General features: G+C 38.4%; 1 protein-coding gene across 4 annotated transcripts in view; it reads left to right on the top strand.

Moving 5' to 3' along the window:
* The first annotated feature begins 684 nt into the window (after positions 1-684).
* Positions 685-12055, top strand: part of SEC24B (SEC24 homolog B, COPII coat complex component) — a 96216-nt gene continuing 84845 nt past the window's right edge. For 2 of the 4 annotated variants that reach the window (XM_075066207.1, XM_075066205.1), the window contains exons 1-2: positions 685-795; positions 10686-11381. In XM_075066207.1, the coding sequence (XP_074922308.1) occupies positions 10703-11381 (679 nt within the window). In that variant the 5' untranslated portion in view covers positions 685-795; positions 10686-10702. Of the gene's footprint in view, positions 796-10685; positions 11382-12055 lie in introns of those variants that run through there. The other 2 variants (XM_075066208.1, XM_075066206.1) reach the window with 2 other exon arrangements.

Here is a 12055-nt window from a genome sequence, read left to right as displayed (position 1 = left end):
GCAGGGGGGAATGGGACTCTGGGCTGAGACAGAAGGCGGGGGGGGCTAAGGCAAGGGGGCTGGGACAGAGGAGGATGGGAGGAGGTTGGGAGGAGTCTCGATTTGGCAGAGCTGTGTTGCAATCGAGTTCTTTAGGAACTCTGGTCTGTGTCAACGGCTGGGGCAAGGGGCCTGAGACAGAGGAGGGCAGTGGGGAATGGGACTCTGGGCTGAGACAGAAGGCGGGGGGGCTAAGGCAAGGGGGCTGGGACAGAGGAGGATGGGAGGAGGTTGGGAGGAGTAACTGGGACAGAGGAGGGTGGGGGTCCAGGGGACTGGGACAGAGGAGGGCGGGGGAGGGGTGGCTGACTCTGCCATGTGGCATTCCCATGTTTTTTGTCTTGGCTTAGCTGGGCTGTGTGTGTCCACTCAGGGGTTTAGCACATGTAGTGTGCGGTCCACTCGTGCTCCCCTGTAGCTGAGTGACAAGCTGGTTTAATGTCACATAACATGCTTTTCAGGATGCAGTGTCTTTAGTTCACAGGAGATTCTCGTAGTCCTGTGAGTGGTTAACCTCAATTGGTGATACTCAGACTGAGGTTCGGGAGCCACAGGTGGCTCTTTAATATGCCTCCTGTGGCTCTTTGCAGCACGTGTGATTTAATTATTAACCAAACAGGATGCTTTTACCCTGGGTTTGTCTAAGGGCTAAATCAGCACTGCTGCTACTGATGCAGTGATGGCGATGACAAGTTAAGTCAATGGCATAGCGCTCTCCCATCGACTTCTGCACTCCAGCTCCCGGAGAAGCGTAAGGTGAGTCGGCAGGAGAGCGTCTCCTTTTGACTCAGCAGGGTGTAGACACTGCTATAAGCTGACCTAACTAACATCAATTTCAGTTATGTAATTTACCTTACTGAAGTAGCATAACTTTGGTTGAGCTACAGCTGTAGTATAGGCCAGCACTATTTTGTTAATCAATTGTAGTTGATAAAATAATACTTGATCAGTCATTTTGCTGTGAGAATAATCTATGGGTATAAAAACTAAATATGAGTATATAGTACTATAGCAAATGAAGCAATGAATTTACTACTGTGGATCTTTTTTGGGTAATGTTGATTGGTAATTTGGCTCCTAAACCACTGTGGTCTGAGTATCACTAGCCTAGATGTTGACTTCCCTCTTTGCAGACACTCATGATTTGCAGGTGAAGGTGACCTATTTGGCAGTATGAAGAGCCGGCAGGAGTGACTTTTCGCTTCATAGACAAGCATGCACAGCTATCTAGACATAGTTTGTGTTTTTTACTGTGTCTGGTGGTTGGGAAGTGGGCATGCTGTGTTTGAAATCAAGGAGCTGTGTAACTGAGAGGAAAAAACCCCCAACCTTTGATAAGTTTTTGACTATCACTGCAATTCTGGCTCTGAAACACAGGAATAACTGCTCGGAATATTAAAAAGTGCCAGTTAGGCTTATTCAAAATAGTAAGTGAGGTAGGACAATATTTTCCCTCAAATTTAATTTAATTTTGGAAACTTTCTAGGTGGGAAACTGCATCTTGGGAACACTTTGGACGCTGTAACACGCTCAGGCATTGGTTCTGCAAACACATAGACACATGGTTTATTTTGTGCAGCTGAGTAGTTTCTAGGGGAATATTTGCATTCCCAGTAGATCTGTTCATATGCACCAAATAAGCATGTGCATAAATCTTCAGGATTAAGACTTTAGGGATTTTCAGGAAATAAACAAGGGTCCACTGCATGATTATTCTTAAAAGGATGTGAATTACTGAAACATGATGCTTTTTGTTTCTTCTGGTGTTTCATTATAACAAAATGAGAAGACATGCACTTCAAGTTACATATCCTAAAATTGAGCAAACTGCCTGTGTGTTTTAGCATAAAAATATACTAAGAGTATATGTCTTTACATATGTTTTAATCTACAATGATACTGTCACTGATTTTATAGCTCACAATTTTAAAATTGATCATAAAATATGTATAATTGATTTAATGAACAGCTTCTGATCCTAATCAATTTATTTTCTCTCTGTTATTTGTATTAAGCATATTTGCTAGTATTGCATTTTAACATCTTCTCCTAGGCTCTGATTTTACAGTCAGGTTGGCATGGGCACAGAAATTGGTCTTTGTAGATCTGTTTGCAGGATTGAGGTCTTTAATTTTAATGTCCTTTGGTTATACGAACAAAGTTTTAGCTGTCATGTTTAGGCAACAGATTGTGAATCAAGTTCATGCAAATATTGCTGAAGGTTTGTAGAAACCTGGGATGATTAAATGGAAACTTTTAAAAAGCGGCTTTCAACTTAAATTTTGTAATAACTGTGACCAAGGTACATTTTTCTATGTGTATAAAGTTCTAATGTAAACAGTTGTTTTCAAATAAACAGCCATTTCCATGCATTGTTGAAATCCAAATATTGTAACACTAAAAATAGGAAACTATAACTGACTTCATATATTTTTACTGTATTAAGACCATGGAAAAAGTGTCAAAAATAAGAGTAAAAATAATAATGACCATTTGGATTTTTAAAATTCTTTCACTGTAATAGTTTAAGGGCTTATCAGCAACATGCGTAAATAATTTTGTTTACAACCTTGTTTAGTTTGACCATTTACTTGTGATTCAGACAGTCATTCAGACAATCATTTTTAATTCTTAAAAGTTTAAAAAATAAACTCTTGCATTTTGCACCTTGTTAGTGCCATAATTATTATTGAGTATCTATTCGTTTCTTGGTTTGCATATCCTTTACCTTGGGATAGATTTACAGTCATGTAGAGTTAGTGATTCATAGGTAAGGTGTTAATTTAATTTGTCACTTTACATAACCACACAATAACGTTTCAACATTTTTTAAAAAGATAGTTTTGTTTTTGATCTACCAGTCCTGGAAACTCACATGCAGCATTTGGGGCATTGTTTATATAAAGGAAGGGGAGAAAGAAGGGAAACAGGAAATCGAAAAACAAGACTGCCAGACTTGATTTTTTTTTAGTTTTAATGCCATGTTCCACTTTGTCCAGAATGGCACTATCTGCTTCCTTGAATTTGGTCTATGTTTCTAAAATTAGTGTTTCTTATATGTTGTGAGGAGTAAGTAATGCGTATGTAAATATAGTTACTGATGTGTTTGCACATGCTAGAGATAAGTGTGTTGCTGCTAGAATACAGCATACACTAGGCTTCATAGATTCTGCCGGATCTTCCCCCAACTCTTGGAATTTATTGGAGCCTCACAAAGAGCTCAATCAAAAGACTTCCGTCAAAAGGATTTAGTGTTTGGCAGAGGTGATAAATTGGGACTTGCAAGTATTCAAAATGATGTTAGTTCTCATGGCCTTCTCCCTGGATCAGACAAATAGTAACAAGTCCATGTGAAGGATCCTTAGTGATTTTCATACTGGTACATGCTTTAAAAAAATTATGTTTTGTAAAATTGGCTTGCCTTTTGTTTGTCCTAATAGTTTTCTTCCTAACTATTCAGCTTTTCCTGTTTAATTCTGTGCCAGAGCCCTTCTTTTAAAATACCTATTTTGTTTAGCCCATCGATCTTGAAGTCCAAATGTAAGAACTTCTCACTGAATATTTGAAAGTGAAATTATTAATTATAACTGTGTGTGTTGCTGGTGGCTGCTATCTAGCTGAAAAATGACATCTAGTTGTAGGTAGTACTGTAATATGAATTCAGACTATTAATGATTTTTTTCCAACAGTTTTAAGGAACTGCAGTGTTAAAAATTAAACATGTTGAAACACTAAATACTGAAGAGATAATCTATTAAAAAATCCACACACTTCTGTAGGAAGACTTTTTTATAATGTTGTTACAAGTGACACCTAAGATTACAAGTAAAATAGATGCTTCCTTTTTTTCATTTTGGTTTGTACATTTGATAGCGCTTTGGGGTAGTCAGTTTCACTTAGGCCTGGTCTACCTATGGCTTTTGCACTGGTATAATTGTTGGGTAGGCTGGGTTGTTTAAATGCCAGTATAGTACAACCCCTAATGCGGATGAAGTTGTACTGGTGTAAAGCTTTCTTAGACCATTATAGCTTCTTCCCTATCCCATATGGGAATAAGCTATACTGGTATGACTGTGCCTACGCTAAAAGAGTTTTACCACTTTAACAATATTGGTGTAGTTAAGGTGGTATAATTTTTACTTTTAGACAAAGCCTGTTTCTTCTTCTATCAAATTTTCCCTGTTTACATGACTCTCTTTGTGCAGCAACAGAAGAGAAAAATGGAGAGAAAGTTGTTAGGGGTTTTGAGGGGAAGTTGTAATACCTGAATATCCACTCATATTTTGCAGTTATCTAGATTTCAAGTTAAAGGTGACAGGTTTCAGAGGGGGTAGCCATATTAGACTGTATCAGCAAAAACAGCGAGGAGTCCTTGTGGAACCTTAGAGACTAACACATTTATTTGGGCATAAGCTTTCATAAAGTGGGTTATAGCCCACGAAATCTAATGCCCAAATAAATGTCTTAGTCTCTACGGTGCCACAAGGACTGCTTATTTTTTTTCAAGTTAAAAGTGTATGATGTCCTGGGTTAATGATTATGTTGCTTTTCAGCTAGGTATCCATCACCAATAGTAGATTCAACTGTTGTAATTAAAAATGTAAGGCAGTATTTTAAAATTTAGGTGCCTGAAAAGCACCTAGGTCTGTATTTAGTGTGCTAAATAAAAAGGTAGCCTGATTTTTCAGAAATACTGGGAACTCAAAGCAGCCCTGAGCATAGGCAGACTTTATAAATGAGCCCAGGCATGGATTTAGATGTCTAATTTATGGCATCTAAGTTTGAAAATACTGGCTTTTACTCTCGTAGTTTAGAACAGAGGTCGGCAACCTTTCAGCAGTGGTGTGCCGAGTCTTCATTTATTCACTCTAGTTTAAGGTTTTGCGTGCCAGTCATACATTTTAACATTTTTAGAAGGTCTCTTTCTGAGGTCTCGTTCTCTATAAGTCTTATAATATGTAACTAAACTATTGTTGTATGTAAAGTAAGAGGTTTCTTTAAAATGTTTAAGAAGCTTCATTAAAATTAAATTAAAATGCAGAGCCTTCCAGAATGGTGGCCAGGACCTGGGGAGTTTGAGTGCCACTGAAAATCAGCTTGCATGCCACCTTTGGCACATATGCCATAGGTTGCCTACCCCTGGTTTAGAACTTATTCATTGTTAGTAGTAGGGTTTGGAAAAATGACACCTACCAGCCAGACATCAGTACAAAAGATGTTCATGGGAAGGGCCGGTGGCCCAGTGAGTAACCTAGTCCCCTGTCCCACCGTTAATGACGAGGGGGCTATTGCTTGGATTCAGCTTGGGGTACTGTCCCTCTACCTGCCCTCCATTTGGAAGGGGAGCAATCTTTCGGATTAGCCTCTGATTGGTTAGAGGTCTGATAAATTCAGAGCTCTTAACTCTGAGCAGCTTCAGAGGACTGGAGCTGACTGCATACTTAGCAGGAATGCACTGCAACAGTTCACATTTATTTCTCATTCCGAAGGTTATTGTTCTTTGCAATCAAACGGGTTAGAAATTTAATACTCTAAAGTGAAGCTTAGATTCTGCCAAAGTTGGTGGTGTTTGTTTCCCTGTTTGACAGGTATGAAACTCACCATGACTATGTAGCCTGTGAGTGGATTTTTCAAGCTCTGGTGAAAAATTTACCTTATCTTAAAACTTTTCAAGATTACTGAAGGTATTCTGTCTAGATTCCTTGGTTGTTAAGCTGTATATCCAGTACACTGATGGTCTCCTTAATCCTGCTGACAGCCGCATTCTATAATCCTGTTGTCACACTGCTGTGTTCTACCTAGTATGGTATTTTGAGCATCCAAACCTCACTTATCCAAAACCCTCCTGTTACCTAAAACAAGGTAATATTCTCTGGGAATTTCAGTAAAGATTTGGATGAAATTTTGAGAATTCCTCATTCCTTGCTGATAGCCCATCCTCAGGTGAAGTAGAGATGGAAAAGGAAGCCATTGGGACCCATGAAATTCCAATCCTGCCTAGCTCCTTCACTCTACAAAATGGAGTTGCTTAGGAGTTGTGTAGCAGCAGCACTTGTGAAGAAATCATAAGATCTGGATGAACAGAGTTCTGTGACGCTTCAGCACTAGATCCCTCTTCCAGCAGCTCTGCTAAGCTGACCAGCTGTCTGTAGTAATGAGAAGCACCTTGAAGTCTTCACACACATTCTCCCCAGTTATCCAAGCCCAGTTATCTCAGTGTTTTTCTGTGTCCCCAGAGACCACCGGATGTAATATACAATATTCTGTTCGAAAGAGTGAATAAAGAATAAAGTTATGCAGGAGCAGATCTGCAGTATGATAGAAATAGGGGGAAATGAAGGAAGGGAAAAGAACAAAGGTAGAATTATCATTAAGGTATACTTTGGTAAAGGCACTTTATTTTTTGTAATTGGGACCCCCTCAGAAATAGTCTCTGGCCTAGTAAGGGATGAATCATATCTTCCTCTGCTTGAGGGAACCTCAAGGTGTGAGTATATTCCCAAGTAGCCCAGATATTTTTTAAGGTCCATGTCTTTCCTTGGTTGGTCAGGTTGTATGGGCAAGGGATGAGGATCTGAAGCTGATGTGGGTATTCTGACCCCCATTATTATGAGTCTACTGCATTTATTTTAGTATTTTTAATGTATGGTAAATGCACTTAGAGCTTTGGATGAGCACTTTTTCATATTTATAAGACAATCTACTGCACCGAGGTCAGTTCCACTTTGTAGTCTCTAACAATGAGAGGCATCAGCAGAGCAGTATCTTAACTTGTTGGTGAGTTTTCTGCTTAGTTTTCAGGATTTACACTTTTTGCAAGTCTGAAAGTGTGTTGAGAAGTTTCCTTATGGAATTTTAGGACCCTTGAATTGCTAGATACCAGATTGGTATTTAAAGCAAGTCTCTGCTTTTGTAATGGACTTGTTCTTTTCTAGACCATAACAGTTAATATTTAAGCATATTTTAGATTGTTGTTGTGAACTCTTAATTTTTTTTCAGCTAATGCCAGATAAGTGAACTCTGAAACTATTTAAATTATAAAATAAAGTTAATCTTTTTTAAACTATTAGACATGCTAAACTATTATTGTGCAGTTTAAATATCACAGAAGCTGATACCAGTATTCTGTAATCAGAGAGATTTTTGTGTAAGTGTATAGTAATGACCAGATACTGCACTCCCTTTTCACTTAGAATGAATCGAGCCTTAAATGCCCAGAACCTTTCTACTATAAATGTAAAATCTGCCAGTAAAGGGCTGGAATTTTTCAAATGTAAGAGTTATGGATCTTTTTTAAATTTGTTTTTGTGTGATAAAATTGTTCTTTCTTTCATTGGCTTAGCTACAAATGAGTGTCATTTTCTTCTTCAGTTTTCACACTTATTATCTGCCACTTGTAGCGAAAGAACAGAAATGTTTCTGGTGTTAGAAGTGGCTACTGAACATACTAAAACTTATACGGTATTTAAGACTGGAAATGAAGACAGTTCAGTGATTATAGGAGATGGAGATTTGAAGCAGTGAGATTATGGACTAGTGGTTCAGTCTCCATTCATTCCCAGTCTTATTTTTTCAATGCTAATTTTAAAAAGGCATAATAAAATTTTGGTACTATGCACAGCCCTTTCACTTGGAGGTCAGGAAGTGGAAGAAGTCATACTACACACTGCGCTGCACTACAAAATACAGCTTTACTGACTTTTTTTTGTATTCAATATAGGAAATTAAAAATACACTAAATTAGATGGTCAAATGCAGTTCAAAGATACATATTGTTAGAGATGTCATAGAATTTGTTGGGTGGAAAACCAGTAAATATAAGGCATCAAAAATATTTGAATAAAACAAGGCATGACAGACTGTGAATTATTGATGCCTCTTTTCAGGTGACTTAAGGCATGAGGTCATAGTGCATCAGTAGTCCATTAATAGACACCATAAAATAGCTCATTACTGTTAGAGTAGGGCTCATTAATGTTATATTTCATTTTTTAAAATGTTTTCTTGGGCTATATTCACCATTGCTCTCTACTCTGAAAGCTACTTGGGAAAGAGTTGTAGGCATCTTTTGCCCATTATTTGTTTCTCAGCATTTGTAAGGATTCCTGGACTATTTGGGATTTTTTCTGTTTCTCAAAAATCCAGTACCCCTTTCAGCAGCACTTTGTGGCCTAACAAATGCTCTCAGCTCACTTAGTTTTGGGGGGAGGAATTGAACAGCTCTCACTTTAGTTTTAATGATTAGAGGGTGCCCAAAGGACCATAAATTGCTGCTGAAAGGGGAGCCTGGCACTTTGGAGAAGGAGGCTGTTTAAACTGTCACCCTATTTTTTCTCCTTCAGCCCCTCACCGCTCTTCCCAAACTCTCTCTTGATCTCCTGCCACCACAGAGTGCATTATCTTTGTTCCTCCATTACCTTTCTTCCCCGTCTATTGAACATAATAATGTGTAATTTCAGAAAGGCTCTATCAGCTAATCAGAAGGCAGCTTTGGACAATTAGTGCATAGTCATGGCTAATTTGAATTTATTTATAGCTACAATATTCAAACTCCTCTTCAAATTAATCAAAAAAGAACTAGATAAATGTATAGGGGATAGGTCCCTCAATGGCTGTTTGCCAAGATGGACAGGAATGGTGTCCCTAGCCTCTGTTTGCTAGAAGCTGGGAATGAGCAACAGGATGGATCACTTGATGATTACGTGTTCTGTTCGTTCCCTCTGAGACACCCAGTATTGGCCACTGCTGGAAGTCAGGATACTGGGCTAGATGGACCATTGGTCTGTCCCAATATGGCCATTCTTATGTTGTCATGTCTTGTCAGAGTTGAGCTCTGTGGTCACCCAAGAAATAATAGTATAGTACCTCAGCGTGACCAAACAATTGATTGTTTTGTTGTGATTGTAAATTAGTTCTAGTAATAATTAAAAAAGGGAACCCTGAGAGAGAGGTTATCCTCAGACAGAAAATAGTTGTCTAGTGGGTTAATGAAAAGAGCCTGAGAGGAACCAACTGTTAGATTTACTGTGGTCCAACCTGCTTATATAAACAGATATGTGGTGTATGGTCAAATTGGGACACAGCTACTATTAATAGTGAAAGTCCTTGCCAGGCCTGCACCCATAGGGATAGGGGTAGGTACTGTTGCAGGACCAGTTGCACTGATGCACTGAGATGAGTTTTCACAGTGAATGCAACCCACTTATAGTCAGACCCTTATCTCTGTTCCAAAATCTGTTGTACCTGGCAAGATGGAAATGTTCACCTCCCCAAAATGCGTACTGAAGCCTTCTCTACATACAGAAGTTGCACCACTTTATCTTAAATCATATTTTAAACCAGTGTAAAGGCTGTATGGACTCATTTTTGGTTTAAACCAGGCTTATTTTAGTTTTATAATTTTTTAGTGTATTTTATGTAGACAAACCTTTAGAAGGCAGGTTACTTTATCGAGCTGCTCCCTAATTTATTCTGTGCTGAATATGTGGATGCACCTTGTTTTTGAAGTCTGAGCCTCCACAAAAGCCCAGCTATAAACATACAGTATCCAGAAAAATAGCTCTTTATTTCCATTCACTGCCCCATAGTTCTCTGGTACAAGACAGTCATTGCCAAGTACTTTTTTGTTATATATGAATTTCTCATTTGTTTTTCCCCACTCTAATCTGGCTTGACAGGATAAGCTGCTTGCATCAAATACTTGGCAATGACTGTCTTGTACCAGAGAACTATGGGGCAGTGAATGGAAATAAAGAGCTATTTTTCTGGATACTGTATGTTTATAGCTGGGCTTTTGTGGAGGCTCAGACTTCAAAAACAAGGTGAGGGAATACTGGGAAAAGCAATAGCAACTCAGCATTTCACTTTAGTCATCTCTTAAGAATTCATAAAGCTAAGTATTACTGACTTTTATCCACTGATGGATTGGTTTGAATGGAAGATTTTATTGTCCTATCACATTTAACAGATTGTTTTTGAAAAAAATAATATATGGAGATATACCTATCTCACTGAGCTGGAAGAGACCCTGAAAGGTCATTGAGTCCAGCCCCCTGCCTTCACTAGCAGGACCAAGTACTGATTTTGCCCCAGATCTCTAAGTGGCCCTCTCAAGGATTGAACTCACAACCCTGTGTTTAGCAGGCCAATGCTCAAACCACTGAACTATCCCTCCCCCCAATATTGGCATTTTTCTGTTATAAATACCAAAAGTTCCAGGTAATGTTATTTATTTTTTTTCTGTTATAAATACCATTCTTTTTCAGGGGCTTTCTAAGATGTTTGTTTAAAAAATAATCCCCCAAATATAAATATGACATGTAGCATCTTAGCTTGGGGAAAACTTTTTACAACACATTTTCAAATATCTGAGATGGAACTTTGAAAATTGTATTTTGTATGTGTACACAAACTGCTTTAAGTATTTTATTTTCATTTAAATGTCTGCTACTTTAGCTATTCTGTCCTTTCCACTGTTTGGAAGTAGCTTTCTTTTTTGATGCTGTTGGTTGCTTGCTCCTCCTGCTGGCATGTTAATGCTAGTAAGCATACTGATCCTCCAGTCTGTCTGTATGTCAGCCAACTGCGATAAAAGTGTATGTAACCCATACAGCTTTAATACATATGACATTTTCTCTTCTTTTCAGGTCCAGTGCAGAATCAGATGGAGTTCCCTTTTGGATATGGCTTACATCTTGAAAACTATAGTGCTTCCTCCGGACACTATCCACAAGTGCCCCATGAAGCTGTCCCCTCACAGTTGGATAACCAGTATGTTGCTGATTACCACTCTGCATGCTATTCTATACCAGTTCAAAGTGTCATGACACCTTCTGTGGGTCCCAGCATGTTGAACACACAGCAGTTATACAGTGGGGCTCCTCATCCTGTGGAGTCAGCTGGAGGACTTACCCAAGGAGCAATATCATCTGCATCCTATTTACATACAAGTGTTCCACAGTCGTATTCTGCATTGAGTAGTCACTATAGTTCTTCAACTAGCTCTTCAGTGGCATCTCAAGGATTTTCCCTTTCTTCTGGTCATTATGCCATGCCTACCATCTCTAGTGCTCTATATCCTAATCTTTCCTATCCTTCCATGTCTGTTGGTAGTCCATATGGGCAGGTATTTACTTCCCAGAGTCTTCCAGCTGTTGGACAGTTCAAAGAGACTAATACCTTTCCTAATCAAAGTTCAGCTGTACCTCGTACACTGCAACAGCAAATTACTTTGGGATATAATTCTACATCATGGTCCACCTCAGATTTTCAGTCAGCTCAAGACAACTTCAGCAGGAATAACACTGGATCCCTGGCTAAAGCAAGCAGCCAAATAAATACAGGTATAGTACTATGCCAAAATCAGGAAACTTCTAAATGAAATGAGGTATTTTTCCATAATTGAATCAATTTAAGTGATAGTTTATAATGATGATTCCTCATGGAAATCTGAAACATTTTAAATGTAGGTATTTCTGTTAATTTATTTTAGTAGATGTTGTCACCTTCTGTTCCTTATTAATCCCTTGAAGACATTATTTTTTGTTTCTGAGGACATAATTCTCTCCATAGCGGCTAATTGTGTTATTGCTGACACCTGTATGACTTGCAGCTCTCTCAGTGGAAGTCAGCTAAGTAAAAAGACAATATTTTTGTGCAAATGTTTCTAATAAACATTTTGGGAAAGAATACATAAACATGTATAAACAGAACTGAAGAGTCAGAGAAGACGTTTCTAATACCTATATATCTATGTTTGGGGGAAAAAATAGATAAACTAGATATATTTTCTCTCCATCAGCTCGGAAGACAGAGAACCTAACCAAAAATCAGTTTATCATGCCACAACATGGTGATTGATAGTTGCAAATGCTAGTGAAGGAAAACTCTACTTATTTTTCTGAGCCCACTCTGCAAATTCAAAAAGTGAAAAACCACGTATAATCTAAATGCATTTGAAAATTTTATCTCTGGTAGCAGCCATCTTGCTGATAAAGTTACTTAGACATTGGCAGCT

This window comes from Chelonoidis abingdonii, chromosome 5, assembly GCF_003597395.2.
Source record: "Chelonoidis abingdonii isolate Lonesome George chromosome 5, CheloAbing_2.0, whole genome shotgun sequence".
NCBI lineage: Eukaryota > Metazoa > Chordata > Testudines > Testudinidae > Chelonoidis > Chelonoidis abingdonii.
The sequence above is the reverse complement of the archived record's forward strand: the minus strand, read 5'-3'. Positions and strand labels throughout refer to the sequence as shown.